We start from the raw sequence: 20,593 nt of genomic DNA on the forward strand, positions 1-20,593 counted from the left end.
TCACAAACGCCCTTCAGAGGACACTAAACCCCACGGAGGTTCTCCATGAGAGAAGCCTGGGGCTCCCCCGTGTCGGGGGGAGTGCGCAGCGTAGCTCCAGTTCATTGTCCGCGGGTCTCAGGCCCGGACCTGGGTCCAGCTCATGGCCGAGCCCCATGGCCCGGTGCTCACAGGTTGACTTTGGGGTAACTGTTCCAGAGGAGGTCTTCCGTTCCTAGCTGCTCAAACCACGGGACCCCCCAGCCCCCCGAAATTAGAGGCCCATTCCGATGCTTTTCAGACGTAGATCTTGGGGATGTGCCTTTGAGTTTATTGAGAGCTTGAGGCTCCGAATCAGTAAAGGCAACACATTGAAGGACAGAGACGACCCTGAAAAGACTGCCCCCTGCACCTAAGTGGATATTTGGGGCTCAGAGGTCCCCCTCAGAATTCTCTCAAATTCCCGCCCCAAAGCTTGTCCGCGTCTCCGACCCCCCTCTGCCTGGTCACAGTCGGGGGCACCTGTGGCCACGTCGCCACCAGACGTTAACTGTGAATCGTCCATTCATCTCGGGGAGCTGGGGACACGGTGCGAATTTAGCGACGCTGCTAAGATCGACTCAAAGCAGACTATCCAAGGGCATTTTATAGATTTGCATTTCTACCCCCAAGCCCTTTAATCTGGATAATTTAGCCTAAAACTGCAAGCCGGGAGCCAGACTTATAATTTGGAACTAAGATGGGCTTTTTCAACTTAAGTCCCTTCCTTGCCTTTTTTGGTTTTAAAAAAAAAATTTATTATTATTACGGCCAAATGCAACATGCTGTTTTAAGATTCTCTGGATTATAAACCTTTATGTCCAGCCCTCTTTTAAAATTATTTTCTTTTCCCAACCGTAAGAGGCTGGACCCATTAAAAAGTTTAAAATTTCCTCGGCCTTCGCGCAGGGGGAAGAGCTACGCGGTCCCTGCTCTCCCACCTTCTGCGCGTACCAACCCCGGGTCCTGTTTCCACAGAAGAGCCCTTTTTCCAAATTTATTTCCAGCTACTTTTGTTTTCCTTGAGGGACCTTTGAAACACTCTATTGCTACTTTTCATGTTTTTTATTTGCCCCTGTGGGGCAATAAAAGCTCAAAGGTTCATAAATATGCATTCTGTAAATGTATTATGCTGACTAAGTGTTGCCCGGGTAGCTGGTTCCTGCCTGTGGGGAATGGCGAGGTTTACAGCGGCCTTAAACCACACGGCGGCCGGGGCGCGGGCGGAGGAAGGAGGGGAGCCTGGAAGCGGCCGGGGAGGCGGAGGGAGCCCTGGAAATGCACAGGAAGGAGGCAAGGAAGCCGGGGAATCCACCGGCCACAGCAGGGGGAACGGAGGGATCCCCGGGGACGGAAAGTGCAAAAGGAAATCGCGGACGGAAGCGCAGTCGTAGTTTATAAATGTTTTATAACGTCGAGAAAGAGATCGAGTCTTCGACCGAAGATCTGAGGTTGGTTTTTCTGTTGTGTTTTCTCTTAAAATGACCTCAGCTGAGCAATCCGCAATGTCTACATTCGAACGTGAGTCGGGCCGTCCTTAGACTAACGTTCAACATGAGCGTTCGCCCCTGTGAATTCTGAGTCCCTCTGGCACGAATCGGGTTCTGCCTGCAGGACGCGGGCACGGCTTCCCGGGGGCACGGTCACCCGTCGTCGCCGCCGCGACAGGTCCGGACCAGGACTGAGAGGCCCGGCGGGCAACGCAGCGCCAGGAAGATGCCCGTTTCCTCGGTGCCGTCGGCGGGAGCCTCAGATGACTCCATCGCCCGCATTTTATGTAAAGTCAAAAGCCTGTGCTGTGCACACAGAGGTCGTTTGATGTTTCCCCACTAAACTATTTATTTTTTATTTTATTTTTTAAAATATATCTTTATTGATTTCAGAGAGAGGAAGGGAGAGGGAGAGAGAGAGACAGAAACATCAGTGATGAGAGAGTCATTGATCGAGCCCACAGCCCGGGCCTGTGCCCTGACCGGGAACCGAACCCCGATCACCTGGATCCCAGGTCGACGCTCAACCGCTGAGCCACGCCGGGCCGGGCAAAACTATTTTTTTTTTAAATGAACCACCAGCCTTCATGGGATGAGAGGACTTCTAATTCCTTGTAATTAGGAAGATGGGGGCCAGCTGGCTTCAGGCTCTGGCCCGAGGACATCAGGGAGCAAGAAATGGGGACACGGCTCAGCCAGGCGTCCCCCCGGGCCTAGCGCCGAAGGCTCGTCCGGCGAAGCCGCGTCAGCTCTTGGACGATAAAAGACAACTCAGGCCGCGAACGCAGCCATTTCGCCCGAATTTCTCCAAACACGTTGATCTCTCTCCAGGATTCGTCCATGGGAGCGAAACCAACCCAAGACCACATTTTCAAAAGCCAGCCCTCAGGAACCAGGTTCGATTCAATTACTCTTAAAAACAGACAAACAAACAACTTTACTCGGGTGCGATCGAATTGTGCCACCTGGACATTTCTTTCCCGTTTAGTAAATGCGCGCGGTCCCTGCCGAGCGTGACTGAGCCCGACCCTGGGCCTCGACCCATCGGCATGATGCTCGACGTGAGTCAGACCCAGCTCAGCTGTCGGATCCGCACTCGTTGCTTCTTATTACTTATCCCAGGGCCCCCGGGGTCCCTGTGGTCCCCTAGGCCACCTCCTCGTCCTGTTCAGAGGGAAACGGCCTCGGAGTGCAGCACCGACCCCGGGAACAACCCTGCGGCACAGAGGCTGTGCCTGGTCTGCCTCCAGCCCCAGCCGAGCCGAACCCTCGCCAAGCGCCTGCCTTGGGAGGCGCAGCCCCGGGCGACGGACCCCCCAGGCCGCGCAGAGCTGGGTCTGAGCGCCCGTCCGTCACCCTGCCGACGTTTATCACCCGATGGAAACCCAACCAGGCCTTCCGTTCCCAGCGAAACCGTAATTTTCAGCTGGAAAGACCAGGAGAGCTGCGGCGAGGGGCCAACGGAAGCCGCGTCGCCATCTGGGCGGCGAGTCTTCGGGAAGCAGGGCCGTGAAGGCTCCCCTCCCACGGAACCAGGTCTCTGCCATGAGCTCGTGGAGGAGGCACCCCGCGTGTCCGTGTCCCTGACTCGGGAGCACACGCGTGCACACAGCGTCAGGAAAACCCCGCCCAGGGGCGTCCCTGTCGGCGCCCAGTCCTGGGATAAAAACTTAAAGTTGTAATAGAGAGAATCAGGGCAGGAAACCGGACGGCAAGGCGACTCCGTGGGGGGGTCACGTTCCACGGCTGCCGGGTGGCCCCAGACACAACGCTGGGGCCGGAGCAGGTGCTCGGTTTTATTTCGAGAAGAAAAATGAAAGAACGGGGGGGGGGGGGGGAGGAACGTGGAGAGACAGCTGACACGGGTGAAGCCTAACGTCCAGGGCAGACGCGCCCCGGTCTGCAAGCTCGATCCGACAGCTTCTAAATCGGGGACGGACAAATGCCGCCTCAGCTCCTGCGCGCCCCCGGCGTCCACGGGAAAGGCGGACCCAGGGCTGCCGGGTCGCGGGCGCTTTTTCACACGCGCTCATGTCTCCGTGATCCGTGTTTACAGGAGCATCTGTCACTGAACTACGGCGCCACTAAATCTCAAAGCACCCAGACGGCCTAACGGCGAACGGACGACGGCTTCTTCGCCTCCCGCCGGGGCCACAGTGACCGTTTCCTGCGTCGCAGCTCAAACGGGCAGAGACAAGAACCGGGAAACCGCGGCCGCCGCGACGCCCTCGGGGGCTGAGTCCCAGAGACGGAGTTTCCGGGGTTACAGCAGAGGCCCCCACCCTGCATTTACGCGACACCTCGCACGCGGCCCTCGGCTCGGAGCACCCGTCCTGTCCTCGCCAACCCGGGTGACAGAAACGACTGAAGTTTTCAGCCTGTCCCGGGGGAAACGGGGAGGGGAAGGCGACGCCCGGCGAGCACTCAGAGCCGCGCTGCGGGTTGATTTGGGGACTCGGATGTTCTCTCTGCGCCCGGCTCGGGTTTGTCTTTGCAGAGGCCCGGCAATGGGGGCGACGGGCGCCCCGTCCCCACGTTGTCCCTTGTCAGGTTTGTCAGTCGCCTGTGTGTTTCCTCAGTCAAAGGGGAGCTCCTGCCGCCCTTGGGCATCAAAGGAGACGCTTTCTATCGCGATCAGGGAAGCGGAGACTTATTCTTGGAGGAACCTAAGTGGACGCGGTGAATGGTCCCCTGGATACAGATGACAATGCCGGGCGCGCGTTTCCCCGAGTTTCCAGGGCGACCCGTGAAAAGCCTCGGGGCAGCCCAGGCCCGCGCCCCCGCCCGCCTGCCTCCGCGCCGACTGCTCTTCTCCGGCGCCTTCGCCTTCTCCGTGGAGCTGCCGTCGCCTCGGCGTCCGCGGGCGCGCGGCGGGCCCGGTGGAATCGCTGCCCTCGTTAGCGAGGCAGGTGGGGAGGCCGCCCGGGAGTATTTCCATTTCTATAAGCCTTTGATGCTGCGGAGCCACCGGGCCGGGCGGGCGACACGTCCAGGAACAATGCTGCCATCTCCTGCGAGGCCCGGCCCGTCGGCGGCCCGGGTGTCACCAGGTGAAAGTCATTTAATTGCTTTGTTCTGGAAACCCAAGGCTTGCGGGCCTTCAAAAGAAGGAATCTCTAAAGCCTGCAGGGAATTAGGGGAATTAGCACACGTCCCCTGATTCCAATGCTCCATCCAGAGACTAAATGATTATAAAATTCGGGTTGGGTAATGGCTCCACCGCTTTTTTTTTTTTTTTTTTAATACACCGTGGCTGGCGACCGGAGCCTCCCTGTCTTTCCTTTTCAAGATGGAAAGCGACCCGTTTGAAAGCAGAAGTTGTTCCCGGGCTCTCTGACTTTCACATCTGGTAACAATTTCATCTTCTGCGAACCAGTAAAATGCTACAGTGTTTCCGACGGTGGGAGCCCAGCGCCAGGAGAAACTGTATCAGTCCAAAGAGACTAGGAGATGCGCTTCTCGCGGGCCCTGGGCTTGGTTAATGCCCATCTCAGATCATGAAAGAGGCACGGGGGGGGGTGGGGGGGCCCTCGCCTGCAATCTCTCCAGGAATTAGTTGAGAGAGGGCGTCAGGGCTGGGGATGGGCGACAGCGGCCCCCCGGGCCCCGTTAACACCCAGAGGGAGGTCGGCTGACGTTGGAAGGTGTCAGCTCCGGGAAGACCTGAGGAGCCGCCGTGTCCCCGGGGTCACCTTCCCCTCTCTTTCCTTCCAGCCCGTCTCTGTTCGACTGGACCACATCGATTTCGTTTTCCACGCGACCTTAACGCCGATCACTGTGCAGTGCTCCGATATTAAATATCCCAGCTGGGAATCCTGCGGCGTGAGAGCCCTCGGGAGCAGCGGGCAGAGCCATCCCTGAGCTCGGGTGGGGCACCCTCTCCACGGGCAGATGCGGTTGGCAAAGCACAAGGGGTCCTGGGGCTGGAAGAGGGCACAGGACACAGGCCCTGGATGCCGCGCCCGAGGCAGACTCTGGCTCTGGCATTCGCACGTTCTCGAGACTTGCTCAGGTCCTTTAGACGCCCTGAACCTCCCCCTTCGCGTCTGTAGAACTGGGGAAGTAAGACGGGAGCATGCAGGTCACGTGTGGAAGCAGCCAGCAAGGTGCCGGGCAGTAGCCGGGCTCTCTACCGGCCATGGCTATTCTCGTGGCCCCTGTAGGGGACGGTCTCTGAGGCGTGGATAGGAATTATTTCACAATTTCAGATTCCTTATGTTTTTTTAAAAAATATGTCTTTATTGATTTCAGAGAGAGGAAGGGAGAGGGAGAGAGAGAGAAACATCAATGATGAGAGTCATGGATCGGCTGCCTCCTGAGCGCCCCCTGCTGGGCATCGAGCCCGCACCCTGGGCATGTGCCCTGACCGGGAATCGAACCGCGATCTCCTGGATCCTAGGTCGACGCTCAACCGCTGAGCCACGCCAGCCAGGCCTCCTTGATTTTGAGCAGAAAGAAGCTAGACGCCAATTCGCACACACAGGCACACGCTCACACACGCACACACACAGGATGGGTTTATATCCGGCCACAGCTACTTTACACAGACGGGAAGCGTTCGTCTGCTCATTTCTCCGAACCCCCTGTATACAAGGAAATCGTTCAACGAGGAATTACAAGCGCAAATTACTTCTCCGAGGACGCGGGTCGTGCCCAATAAACGTTCTGATGAAAGGTTCTGGCTGGGTCTGATTTGTCTGCGGTGTTACGGAAACAACTTAGAGGTCAGAAAGGGAATTAGCACCTTTTCAACAGCAAAGCAAAACAAAAACCATTCAAAATCTCAGTTAAGGAGAAAATAATGTTACCGTCGCCCAAGCCCGCAGCGCGGCGTCCACGGGGAACCCGGGGCCCATCCGACCGGGCCCTGTGGACAAAGAACAGCGTTTGTTTCCTTGCTGTTGAAACAGCATCAGGCCCGGGTGTTTGGAAAACGTGCTGTGTGCCCGGCACAGGCTAAGTGCTCTTCCTACATTGTCATGTGGAATCCTCTCAACTTCTGAAGGGAACAGAAGCTTTAAAAGGTGAATAATTTGTCCAGATCGCGGGGTCATTTCAGTTCGTTCAGGTGGCGTTTTCCTTTCTCGGTGACCGGTGCGCGTTGTGGCTGGAGCGACTCAGAGCTGGAACCGTCCGCCCAGCCCCAGCGGAACGATGTCCAGCCTCCCGGGTCCTTTCTAAGCTACAAAGTAACCAGAACCGGCCCCGAACATGATGTAACAACAGCAATCGCTCCCCTCCCGTTCCGTCCGTGTCCCGCGTGCCCGACGGCTCCCCCCAGGGCGAGGTGGCGTTTCTCGGTTCCACCACCGGCCTGTCCTCAGCTCCTGAAACCGTTCGCGGCGACGCTCTTGACACGAGGTTGGGAGCCGAGGCTGGGGAAACATTTAAGCACCAAGCTGAGCGCACACCCACTTCTCAAACGGCTGGCTTTGGGGTTGTCACCTAAATATCTATGGCTTGTGATAGATCATTAGAGACCAGCCTGTACTCCCTTGGGAGGAAACACCCCAAATATTTCAAAATTAGCCCAACGACAATCGGTACTTGAGATTTTACTGCGTTCGGATGTTTGCGCAGTTTTCAATCAATTACGGGACTATAATTAAGAGGGTGGTTTTTGTAAACGTATTGCCGACACCGATGCACTTACAGTAACCAATCAACATGAGCCCCCAAAACTTCCGTTTTCATTTGCTGGTGTCAGGTGTAGGTGATAAAAAAAAGTTTAAACCTGCTCAGGTGGGAGGGGAAGGAACAGGAATGGATCGGGCCGGTGTGATGAAAGGTTGGAGTATGTGTTCCCGATGGTTCAGTTAAAAAAATGAATAAAAATAGGAAGGGTAATTGGGAGAAAGTAGAAACGAGAGGCACAGAGAGGTCATAGATTTCAACAAGGGATGCCAACAGTTCTCCCTAAAAGTTCCATATTTAATTCATAAATTCCTCTGCTCTCAGGATTAGTAAATAGTTTAGGCAAAAATTTATTTTAATCAAACTTGTGTCAGAGGGGAGGGGGTTGGGGGCTGGGTGAAAAAGGTGAAGGGATTCATCACAGAAAAAAAAACCCTCATAGACACAGACAGTGTGGTGATGACCAGAGGGAAAGGGGTGGGGGTGGGAGAGAGCCAGAGGGGCTGCGGTGACGGAGGGAGGCTTGACTTGGGGTGGTGCACACACGATACGTATACAGATGACGTATTATAGAACATTGCACCTGAAACCTATGTAATTTTGTTAATCAGTGTCACCCCAATAAATTCACTAATTTTTTTTTAAAGAAAAAATAAAGATGGGTTTGTAACTTGCCAAATAAATCGATGTTGTGGTTCTCACACATGTTTAAAGCCAAGCACCTTTTAATAGGTATTTACATACTAATCTGAGAATTTTTTTTTCATCTTAAAGTGATAAAAGCAAATCTAAGATACCTAATGATGAAAATACCTTTTGCATCAACCAAGACCACATCTGCACTGACACCAGACCCCACAAAGGTCTTGGTTTCGTTAAGTTCCTTATGTTACAGCGGTCTATTTCTTCAAAAATTTAAACTTTATGAAAGTCTGAACTGAAAAACACTGGTGGGTTCTCAAGGCTCAGCCCGGGGCCCCCACAAACCATTGTGTGTCCTTTAGTCACAGATTTTCATGGTTATTTTGACACTTCCTCCAGCAGGTGGCAGTGAAGAGTCTTGTTTAACTCAATTAGCTGTTGCAACGCCGGCTGAGGGATGGAAACAAAGTATCTTCAAGGCAGAGACTGTTTTTTCTGATTCACACAAAGGTGCTCTGTGGGCTGGTGGTCACGCCGAGCTGTCGGTGAGAATTCTAACCAAAAACTCAGATGCAAATTCAAATCTGCGAGCTGGTAACGTGTGAGGTTCCCGGGAGGTGGGGATGGTCTTGCCCGGAACATGCTGGAGGAGGGGACCCATTCTGGCAGCAACATATTGTCTCTTCAGGGGGAACCTTGTTACATCCCTGGGGAGGGGGTGTTTCTTTGGATCAAGTGAACACAGCTCTTGGAGCTCATCTGTTCAACTCTAATGGTTGGTAACTCTCAACCCAAACATTCACCGAATATTAAAATTACTGAAGACAATGTAATGGAACTGTGATATCGATTTGGACCTGTTACTGCTTTCGTTTGAATCTCGAGTCTTTCTTTTCACGTCTATCCGTGTCTGTTTACATGCGCACATATGGGAACATTATTAGATGCGTGGGTTAGAAACCCAGAAGGGCCCTACAGAAGTCGGACCTCACACGGGTTACTGGGCGCAACGGAGCCGGTCCTGGGAGGAGTCAAAGCCCGGCGCTGACACCAGCAGGGACGCTGGCGGGTGAGAGGCCGGAGGCGGCTGAGGACTTTGGGAATAACGTCAAGTGGAAACAGGGCTGAAGGGATGTCGTCGAACGTGAAGGCCCAGGCCCCGACCTCACCAGAAGGCCGTGAATAAATGTGCGGCTCAGTTATTCTTTTAGCTGGACAGGACTGCAAGTGCTCCATTATTTTAGCTGCATAGGACGGGTATTTTGTGGAGCTTTTGCTGCCCCGTAAAACAAAAAACAAAACAAAAGCTGAGACCAAAAAGTCTCATTTCAAACTAAGCAGCACATGACGTACATTCGACAGGGGAGCACGTCCTTGTTCGGTCGTTTTCCTGGCGTCTTAAAAATCCGAGAATGGTACAAATTAGACAGTTTGTACTTAATTTTCATCTTTGACTGGAGGAAAACTTTGAAAGTTTAAAGGATCTATTTGCCATCGATTCTGCCTGTCAGTCAATACGATAGACTTTCTTGGGGGAATGATCTCTCCTCTCCTGCTCTTTTCTGATGCTGCCCCGACAGGGGATTCTTAAACATCAAAAAATATCTATTTTTTTCTTGAATAATAATCCACGCCCCCCATTGCCACAGTCTCATCGCACACACAGTGTGGATTTTTGTTCTTTTTAGGGTGTGTGAGTGTGTGTAACTGTGAGTGACTGTGACTGTGTGTGAGACTATGTGTGAGTGTGACCGTGTGTGTGTGTTGAGGTTTTTCAGAGGGTTATTTTATTTGCTTTCTTTGAGCTTTTTACGTGAAAGCATGGCATTTAGCTGCGTGTGAGATCTCAGTCGGCTGAGTGCTGTGGGGAGACAGCATCTTCTCCCTCCCACCTGTTAGAGGGTGGCCCCACCTCTCCCAACAAGTTAAAACTTATCCAGCGCAAAAGAGCCTGAGACTCGCTTCGCTCCCGAAAGTTCAGCAGCCGAAGAGGCAGTGGAGGCAGAAATTCGTGCCAGTGGACAGGGAAGGGTCAAAGATAAGACCAGACAAGGCGGTGCTGAGAGCAGCTGAGACGGGAGACTCAGCCCTGTGCGAGGCGGCGAGAAAGGCCCGAAAGCGGGGGCTGCTCGGGCCAAGAAACGGCTCCGGGAAAGGTGAGGGCCCAGGACTCCTGCTAAGGACACTTAAGGCTCCCTGTTTATAAGCTGAGGAGCCCCCTGGAATGCAGTGGGACCAACGAAGGGAGCAGTGGGGAAAGACGACAGGAGAGATTTGCAACTTGGAAGAAAGTGGACAAACTACGGACAGTGGTGGGTCTGCAGGTCCCTGGTGAGTGTGCTCAGCGGGGGGTGACTCAGCTGTCCCCTCCCGGGGTCAGTGGGGAGTCGCCTTGGCAGCTGCTACGAACCTGTTCTCTGTCCGTCCCACAAGCGCTCACAGACGGCCCGAGATACAGTGTGGAGACCAACGTAGGAAATTCATCTGGACGTGGGCCCCAAGTAATCCGCAGGAAGGAATCCAGGGGAAAGGGGGAGGGCAAGCGGATCGTCATCTGTGTGACTTACCTTTTTTTAAAAAATATATATTTTTATTGCTGTCAGAGAGAGGAAGGGAGAGGGAGCGAGAGAGAAACATCAATGATGAGAGTCACGGATCCGCTGCCTCCTGCACGCCCCCGGCTGGGGATCGAGGAGCCCACCACCGGGCCTGGGCCCTGACGGGAATCGAACCTTGACCCCTGGTTCATAGGTCGACGCTCAACCGCTGAGCCACGCCGGCCGGGCTGCGTGACTTACCTCGAAGGCGAACGAGCTTCTAGCTTTACCCATGACGCAGTGGGGACTGTGTGGCCAGCTTAGTTTTTGCCTCACAACCGATAAATAAATACTGGTTGAAATAAATATTTTTTTAATCCCTTTTAGAGAGGAAGGAGCTAAGGCTCAGATATGACTCAAGCCCGACAGTCGCGGGTGGCAGCGAAGGAAGAAGCCCCGCCGGTCTGACTGCGAGACCCAAGCCCTTTCCTCCACCTGCTGCGAGAGGTGTTTGGCCGGTGGGGGCAGATTCGTAACCGTCTGAGTGAAGCCCCCAGTTTTCCTCCTTGACTGTGGGGCTCGGGGAACCCCAGTTAACTCCTCACTGCAACTGGCCCGTTGAACCTACTTAGAGACCCCGAAGCGTTGTGACAGCCCCTGGGCATCGCACAGTCGAGGGCGTACATAAATTATTTTAAAGGCATAATAGGTCTCCAAGGCCACCCTCATAGATTAAGTGTCGGGAATGAAATATTGCATCTCAACCTCACAGGCCTCTCGGAGTCGACGTGAAGACGATAATTGAGACTCCTGCGAAGCACGATTTATGATCCCAAATTCCGGAGGCCGGTCCCCTCCAGGAACCATTTAATAAGACTCCTGATGGGGCCGGAGAATGAACTCTGCTCCCCACCCTGTCACCCGAGGACAATGTCCCCAACAATCAGATTCCGGGTGTGAGGAAGGCAAAGGGTTTACATCACTGAGCTCGTCCTGCAAAATTCTCTCCGCTGCAGAAAACTGGAGTATCTGGCAAACCACGGGTCTCGGCTCTAAATAAAAGGGTCCCTCAGAGCCGATGCTAAAAGGAGATTAGTCGTGAGGAGAGGCTGACTCCCGCTCACGCCCTCCGGGATGCCAGTGGCCCCAGTGGCCCCTCAGGTGTAACTGGGAGAAACACCCAAAGGAGAAATGAGGCCCGTGCCCCACCCAGTGAGGCGAAAAATGACTGTTCGCTCAGTTCTGTGCTGAGAAATCCACGCGCAGAGCCCCGCAGCCCTGGGCAGCGGGCGGGCTGGAGTCGCCTCCTCGGGTTGGTTCTGCCCGGAGGGCATCCCACGGAGCCCTGTGATATTTGTTTCCCAATTTCCCCCACTGCTTCTCAGCCCTTCAAAGCAAGAGATCAATAAAGTTTCTTCTGTTTACTGCTATTTGGTAGACGGTCACTTCACAACCCCCTTGCGCGCTGGCCCCTGGGGGCGGGGAGACGGGTAGGGGAGCACTGCTTTCTGGAGGGGCTGTTATTGCTGCCCGATGCCCGGTGCCTGCGGACAGGACGGCTCAGCCACACAGCCTGGGGACAGGGAGGGCATGGGGGGCTGGCCCGGGCCCCCCAGTGCCCGGTGCCCGCTGACCACGCAGGAGCCCGTCTCATAAGGGTACAATTTGCCTGGGATTGCACCCAGCGCAGAACCGGTTTCATCGTATCTCCACATAATTGCTCCAAGAATTTCATTACCTGTGTTTCTGTCTGGGCCTCTCAGACTCAGTCCCTGAGAATTTCTCTCTCCAACCAGCTCTCGCTCGCTGTCCGATCTGCTCGCTCTTGGGCTCCAACTAAAGCCCTGTGGGGCCTGGTAGGAGCCAGGCGGAGCCCAGGAGGCCTCTTCCCAATGTCTCTTGACTGATGTTAAACAGTTTACACCCATTTAGCTGTAGCTTTCCAGCCAAGAGCGAGAGTTACAGGTTCCTGGGAGGAGCTGGTGTCTAGAACAATTTCCTTTCCAGTCTTGCAAAGGGAAATAGACTCCAGTCTGAGCTGCCAACCCTGAGTAGTTTTTTAATTTTTATTTTGCAGGGAGTGTCATGTCTCTGCACCCGGGAATAGCTTCCACTTCATTTTTTATTTTTTGGTACAAAGCAGTGGTCCCTCCCCCCGCCCCCTTTTTTTTTTGTTAAAAAAATTAACTCGAAAGGGTCAACTCAAGTATAGCTACTTATTTTCAAAGAGAGAACCGTCGAGTTAAAGATCATTTCTATTCCTTCTAGAAGCAGAGTAACTTTGGGTTTATTTCCAATAGTGACTCGCTGGGTGTTTTAAGAGGAATATTATTAAGGACCCTTTAGAGTTTTTAAAATAACACATCCTGAAAGTGAAAAGCGTCGTCATGTAAGATTGGGAACGAGCTCAAGTCTCTGAAGATACACACGGAGAGCCCACCCTCCCCAGGAGCAGCGCACACAGGCCGTCTTGTTAGACTGGTGCCCGGGAAACTCTAAGGGCACGTCAGGGGCTGACACAAGCGGGTGGCCCGTTTAGAGAAAGGAGCGTGTGGGACCCAGGGTGGGCTGGCAGAGCCTCCCATCCTCACACCCCGAAGTCCCAGACCTACGGCAACGAGACCCGAGTCCAGGTCGACCATTCCTGGCCTCACAGCGCACATTTGGGGAAATGGCATTTACCTGAAGTTTTATTAGAAGAAATTCTCACCCTGAATTGATGACTCATCTAAGATACAAGTTTAAAAAAATCGTCCCCCCCCATTGCCACCAAATACATAAAATGGGACGGTTTTCTGTAGTGACCTGGGCCAAGTGTAAGCCGCCTCATTTTACATCAGCAGCATGAGACATGCCGTCGGCAATCTCAGGGAATGGTGGTCTCTCTAGAAAATGCCACTCCCGCTTCTAAAGAGGGAAAACCTTCCGAATTCCTCATTTTTGTTAGCAGGTGAGTTCCTGTGGTGTCTGTAGCCTAAGGAAAAGCTGAATCTTGGAGTACAATGTGCACTCACACACAAATGCACACACACACACGTGTGCACACATGCACACTGCGGGTCCACATACATGCACACTGCACATGTGCGTCAACACACTGCACATACACATGCACACATACACATGCACACGCGTGCTCATGCACACACACGCATGCATACACACACGCACATGCATATACACGCACATGCAGGCTACATGTCCTTTCTGACCTCAGGGAAGCGACACCTGGTTCCCAAGCCTGTGGACAGGTTGGCGGTTGAGTCCAACTGCTCGCCGCCTCCCCGACACGGGGCGCGAGGGTCGTTTCCTGCGCCTGGCTGTCCCTGGAGAGGAGCGAGGCGCGAGGGAGGGCAAGTCGTGGCCGAGCGCACCTGAGCTCCCGCCGGATCAATGGCCAGGACCAGCGGGGCTCCGGGGAACGAAGCCACACCGGGGACGGCGCCCGGCGGCCTGCAGTGGGCAGTGCTGGCGCCAACGCGGAGGCGGCCGAACCTGCTGGAAGGAAAATAATTGCTCCGTTTTGAGGTACAAAGATACTAACCTGACTTTTGTGAACATAAGAGCCGGCTCTGCAGCCTCAGACGCAGAGCAGTCGGGGGGGGGGGGACTGTGCTCCGCCGTCGGGCTCTTGGGGCGCCGGCCACACTGCCCGGCCTCCAGGCGAGGGGCTCAGCCCCCCCGAAGCGGCCCCAGCTCGAGACAACAGTTGTTTCCACGTGTGCTCTTCTGTGACAAAGTGTTTTGACAAATCCACAGAAGCAGGAAAAAAAACCCCAACTGACGTGATTACACCAAATGGACCCCGTTACCGCCTCATTATTACGGGGAATTCATCTGTGGGCTACATTTTAAACTTCTTATAATTTGAGGGACCTTTTCCTGCTCAAGGGCAGAAGGATGCGCTGCAGAGAGGGACGCGTGAGGACGAGCCTCAGTTTACTCCTCGGGCTGTCAGGCGGAGCTCCGCGGCCACCCTGGGCAGGGCCCCCTTGGGCGTCCCAAACCCGCCGAGCGACGCACGTGAGTGGGGGCTGTGTCCGTAAGCGGGATGTCAAGTGAAACAAATAACGGTAGACTTCAGGGAAAAACATCGCAGATCCATAAAAAGTTTATTGTGCTTGTTTTTTATTTTTATATTTTATTTATATTAGGATATTATACAATTTTCCAAGCTAACATCAGAGTTTTCCTAGCATGTGTATCTGAAGCTTAACAAAATAAAAGTATCTCACAAAAGAAGTCCATGGTACAGTACTAGTGAAATACGAGGCACAGGGTAGTTACGCACTTGCGGGTTACACACATAATACATTCATTGTAAAGGGAAAAACATTTAATATGGATAACATTTTGGCTAAAATAAATATCAGGTAAATGGTAACAGCAACGCCTGAAGTATATTGAAACAGGACCCTATGCCGAAGAGAAGGCGTTCGGGGAACGGCGGTGACATCTCACCACACTTACCACCCCTGCGCGCGGCTGACTCTGCGCTGACCCAGGGACGCCCTCGGCCGCCACCCCAAACCTCAGCACAGACCAGCGTCCCCCGGAACCAGTGCCGATGTCCACGTAAGGCCGAGAGCCGGGTGCACCTTCCACCTCACTTTCCTCACACCATTCAGATGCTTTACTTAGTCAACACAGTTCACCTCCGGACGGAAGCATGCAAGGACAGCCTTTTATATGATTATAAAAACTAAAACTCCTGGTCATCTTCATGATTCTTTAAAACGACCCCATTCAAAATTAAAATGTTTTTTAGGCTGTGGTTTCTTCGGGAAAAGGTTCCATGTGTAGAGAAAGATGATGGATGTCCCTGATCATTCAACCCTCCCCATTTTCCTCCGGCCGGTGGGGTCACCATGAGGGTGCAGCCAATGACTTTTAGATCCACAAATTTTTTAAGATCGTGAGAAAAGGGAGCATGTCCGTTCCGAGTGAGCAACGCTTCCTCAGCCGACCGCGTCTCCTCCAAATGAACAGGACGCTCTGGGCAAAGCCGCCCGCCCATCGCTCCGAGACAGGTGTCACTCGCGAGCGAGCCTCGGGCTCCGGGACAACGGGCACCCAGCCCCGAGCCGGCCCACAGGCTTCCCGCCCCCCAGATGAATGACCCTCCAGGCGCCGTCACCAATGAAGACGCCAACACCGGGACTGATTAAATTTGGGAAAAGGAGGAGTTTTTATACTTTTGTATAAAAGCCCTTTATGCATTTTTAAAGTCAGCAAATGCCTTGAATGTATTTGAATGATTGTAAGAAAAATACACGAAAGAAACAAAACCACAGTTACGTCGGCGAAAGGGAGGTGTCTGCTGTCCGAAGACGGGGCCGTCACGCCGTCCGGCTGTCCATCCCACGGTCACTGGGTGGCATGGCGTCCCCTGAGGGCGACAGCCACTCGGCCCCGGCCTCCGTTCTGAGAGGATGGTCACCACGCACACGAGGCCAGTCAGGGAAAGACGTCCCGCACGGCGTCTACGAGACTCGCCATGTCCTCACCGTCCAGGACGCGCCCCCTCGCCCCTCTTCACGAGGGGCACAGCACTCGCTTAAAAGCTCCTCAACAGAAGCATTCGCCTCCTGAAACTCCATTTCCACGGCCAGTCCTCATTTCTTTAAACGTGTTCCAAAATCACAACCTTGTGCCTGGGCTGAGCCGTGTCGACGTTCACGGGCACAGTGCACACTTCCCTCCCCTCCAACAGCGCAGCCGGGGTGCGGGAGGCGGCCTAGGCCGGGAAGCTTGGGGTACATGTCCTCGGTCCGGGAAAAGTGGGGGGACACCACATACTTTTTAAGGGTATAATGTTGTCAGGAAATCTGAAGCATTCATGGATAAAATGCACATGGAATATAAATAAGAAAGTAACTTGAAAAATATAAAAAAATTTCTGAAGGGGACCAATCAGAACTTCAATAAAATCTATGAGTCGAAACACAGGCGTACACGACCGTGTAGTTAGGGTGGAGCACTTAGATTATAAAGAAGCTGAGAGATTATTTAAAGGCTATTTCTCAAATGTACAAACAACGAGAAAAACACAAAAAAGGCCTCGGTAATGTGCACCCTTCAAAATTTCTGTCACGCCAGCCAAACCAATCCGTCACCGCTTTTTAAATGGACTCACTTATCCCGCTTCACGCAGGGCGGGGGCAAGTGGGAAAACAAAACAGAGTAAAGAAAAAACCTCTTCAGTGTCTGACTCACATTTTGTCCCCAAATGTTTTCACATTTAAGAGTTGCATTTTGAATGTGTAACCTAAGAATTTCAAATGTTTCTCAAATAATGTCGACGTTTCTCTTAAGAATTATGTTTTAAAGCTACAATGCTAAGAACTAAACACATACTTCAAACTTTTAAAAATAAAACGACCCCAAGAGTTCACAATTGTGTCCATCCCCAAGGTCCACAGCTGACTCGGGTGCCCGCTCGGCCGAGTCTCTCGCGGGTCCCGGGGCCCTGCCGTGTTTGCCACCGAGAGGCGATCGGAACACAATTTATCAGCAGAAACCTCTAGACAAGTCTAAAATCTTTAGCCGTTAAAAACCATCGTGTCCCATTTACTCCCCTAACATGCAATCGGATTAATCCAAAGTCATCTGGGTTTTGCAAGAAGGCGACTAAAACTGGTACAAAATGAAGCTTATATGAAGACTGGTTAAGGGTTCAGAGCAGGTGGGCCGAGGGGCGCCTCGCACACCCGGACAGACTCGAGGTACGGCCGCAGGGAGACGCCAGGCGCGGTCGTGCCCGGCGGGCTCAGCTGCTGGCGGTGCCCGCGTGCATCCTCTTGGCCACGTCGTACACGTAGGTGACGTCCGGCCGCTTCTCGGGGTCCGGGTTGATGCACATGTTCACCAGCTGCCGTAGCTGCGGAGACAGAAACAGGACGCGCTGGGGACCCGCTCGCCCGACCCAGACGGGCTCGGGGGAAGCACGTTTTCTGGCCAAACACTCATCTGATCAGAAATATACGGGCGGGCCCCAAGGCTGCGCAGGCAGGTGGCCGCTCGCAGGGCGTGGTCACTGAGTGTCGAGGGCGGGAAGGGGCACTTTCCACACCAGCCACTGCCCTTTGCAGCCGGGCTGCGGGCCTGCAGAGTATCGAGCTCAGTGACTAGACAGAAAGTCGGGAGCCGGGACTTCACTCCCACGTGGGACAGAAAACGGAAATCAACAAACAAACAGAAACCCACAGACAGGTGACAGTGGGGCGGTGACAGGCGGTGACCGGGGGGCCGTGGGGGTGAGGGGGGCACCTGCCCGGGTGGGGGCACAGGGCCCAGGGGGAGCTCAGAGCCAGCGCCCGAGGCCTGTGCGGTCCTGCTCCCTCTGTCCCAGTGGGTGCTGCCTGGTGGAGCCGGGAGCCACCAAGCCTGTGGCCGGTTTAGCACAAAACTGGCCTCTAACCAACTGGTCTTCTCATTAAAGTTCAGTTTGAAAACTTTATATTTCACTTTTCGCTGCTTCCTACATTTTGCCACAGCAACAACTAAACTCACCCTGGACCCTGAACCCATCGCAAGGCCCCTGCGGGAGGGATGCTCGGGCCCTGGGGCGTCAGGCTGTGGGGGCCTCCTGCCACCGCCCCGAGCACTTCACGGCCTCAGAGCCCCGCACCCCCAGGCCCGCAGCCCCGGCCTGTCCTCGCGGCTCCTCCCCGCTGGGACCAGACCCCACTTCGCCCGGATCCTACAGCTCCCGGGGCCGCAGCTTGGGGTGCAGGCCCGCCGCCTTGGGGTGCAGGCCGCGCAGGCCCGGCTGCCCTTAGCCCGGGGCCGGGGGTGCGCAGGGGGGCGCCTCGGCCCGACTCCGACACCCGCCGCGCCCCGTCCTGCTTCCCACCGGCTGCGGGGGGGGCGGGCGCCAGGCCCCCCCCTTCTCCCCCCCCCCCGCAAGAGGCCGCCCCGTCACCACGGCAACCGCCCGCGCCCCAGCCCCGAGTGAAACGCAGATGCGGACGGGCTGCGATTAGCCGGGGAGCGTCCCCAGGATGCAGCCCCTGAAATATTCATGCGCCCGCGGAGCCCAGGCGGCCTGAGTGACACAACAAAGGCGCGGCCCTGACACCCCGACACCCCTGACACCCCCCACACCCCGCGCTGCCGCCAGGCTGGGCCCCCCCTGAAGGCCGCCTGCGCAGCCGCCCGGGACAGGCCCTGAAGCGGGGGCCCGCGGGCCGCACAGGCCGAGCCTCAGCGAGCGCCCCGCGCGGGGCCGGCGCCCGACGCTGCGAAACGGGCCGCGGGCGGCCGTGGGCATCACAGCGCCAGAAAGGGGCGCTGGCAGCCCGGGGCCCGATGCTGACACGTGGCAGCGATTCCTCCAGTGACACCCGCTCACTGTCCCTTACGGAGAAGCGAGCGCGCTCCTTCCAAACCAGGGCGAGCACCGGTCCGTGCGCACCGCCGCTCGCACCCGCCCCCGCCGCTCTCCCGGCCTCCCGGCTGCTCCCGGGAGGCAGGTGCCCAGCTCCAGGCGGCGGCTCTGGGCGGATCTCCAAGGAGCTCTCCAAAGTTATGACCCCGTGGAGTTCACCTGAGACTCCCTATTCTGCACGTCTCCTCCTTAACCGGTAAAACCATGATGGAATTGGTAAAATGATGTACTCGGCTAAAGTGGGAGATGCTGGGTGGAGCAGAAACAACTCATTTCAGTGGCTTACCCAAGCAGCCAAGCAAGCAAGGATTGTGACTCGGGTGGTAAGAAGGTCGAGTCCTCTACAGTGTCCATCCCGCCCCATATACTTTTCACAGGTCTACACTGCTGACCTCCAAACACGACTGGTGGGACTCTGAGTGTGGCGGTGAGGCAGGGACAGGACAGGTATTGTCAAGAGGGGGAGGGTGGAGCTGAGAGCACACAGTTGAGGGACATGTAAGAGAAGCACATTTCAGTTTTGGGAAAACATGAAGAGGAGGGAAGCTCTGCCAAAAGAGAAGGTTCTAGACGGCGGCTGTTCTGATAGCGAGGGGGAGCAGCTGCCCCGTGAAGAGGGCCTGGGCCACGCTGACCGGCAGCCCGGGCCTGAGGCGTCCCAGCCCTGACTGGCCCTGGCGTTTTCCGCCGCAGCAGGCGTGGCCGAGTCTACACCACCCCACTAGAGAATCCCAGAGCCAACCCGCACACAGCGAGTCTCCAGGGAAATGAGAGCACAATGAAAAGTGCCACTTCTGCCACCTGTACTTGAAGCCATTTGGATTTGGGGATAAAGGGACACGTCTTAGTACAATGTGAGTGTTGGCAGGACGAACCCTGGGTGAACACAGGGACCGCGAGCAACTTACTTCCTCCGAGTAGTGGTCTGAAGGGAGCGGGGGGTAGTCGCACTGCTCAATCTTCTTGCACAGCGAGTAGAGGTTCATCTTGTCGCCGTAGAAGGGGCTCTGCAGGGCGGCCATCTGCAAAACGCTTCCAATGAAACTGATACAGTCACTGGTCGCCTCACAGGGTCCCACCCAGTGCTTTACACGGGGCAGAAGATAACCACACACTTTAAACAAAGAGCGCTGGGCCTCCCGATTTTCACGACCATCCCTCTGTGGTAATTATTTAGTAACTTCTAAAAATCTTACTTCGATTTTTGGTGTTTTTTTCTCCAACATTTAAAATTCCCTTACAGGGAGCAGTAGTCAACATGTATTTGTCTACATATGCAACATGAAACAGTATTAAGAAAAGGGCACGAAGTAACTTAAGATTCTTTATAACTAGTCACCATAAAAGCAACCGGTACAGTCTCAGGACTGAACAGACAGGGATACTCTGTATCCAACACCTAATGGCTGAAATGTAACAAACACAAAACTAAGGTTAACACTGAGCTATACCCCAGCCACGGCTTGGGGGGGGGGGGGGTGTGGAATGCCTAGTGTGTTATCTCAAATAACAGTTTCTGTGGAAAAAGAAATCTCCATCCGGATTTGGTGCCTGACCCTCATGTCCTTTACAAAGGCTTAGAACTTGTTTCCTTTTGATCACATCTCAGAGAAACACTAAATATGCTCAAAGTCTCTATGACTCATGGGCGATACTTCAAGGCATCCAAACGGGATTTTAATGCAGAAAAACAATGACTCGAGGAACCAGCAACTTTAAAAAAGACATTATTGGATTTAAATTTATTTCCAGAGGAGGCTCCAGCCTGACATCTGAAGTGCAGGCGAGGCTGGGGGAGCAGGGCCCGAGCTAAACCTCAGTGTCCGGCGTCCGCCTCCGTGGAAGCTCCGGGGCCTCCGGAGCGCGGGGCTGGCGGCGGCCCA

General features: G+C 54.6%; 1 protein-coding gene across 4 annotated transcripts in view; it reads right to left on the reverse strand.

The window, feature by feature from the left end:
* Positions 1-14,432: 14,432 nt before the first annotated feature.
* Positions 14,433-20,593, reverse strand: part of NEK7 (NIMA related kinase 7) — a 45,680-nt gene continuing 39,519 nt past the window's right edge. For 2 of the 4 annotated variants that reach the window (XM_081123889.1, XM_081123890.1), the window contains 2 exons: positions 19,619-19,732; positions 14,433-17,201 (listed from right to left, as the gene is read on the reverse strand). In XM_081123889.1, coding sequence (XP_080980015.1) covers positions 17,091-17,201; positions 19,619-19,732 — 225 coding nt within the window. In that variant the 3' untranslated portion in view covers positions 14,433-17,090. Of the gene's footprint in view, positions 17,202-19,618; positions 19,743-20,593 lie in introns of all 4 variants that reach the window. The other 2 variants (XM_081123888.1, XM_081123887.1) reach the window with 2 other exon arrangements.

This window comes from Miniopterus schreibersii, assembly GCF_964146895.1.
Source record: "Miniopterus schreibersii genome assembly, chromosome: 21".
Lineage (NCBI taxonomy): Eukaryota > Metazoa > Chordata > Mammalia > Chiroptera > Miniopteridae > Miniopterus > Miniopterus schreibersii.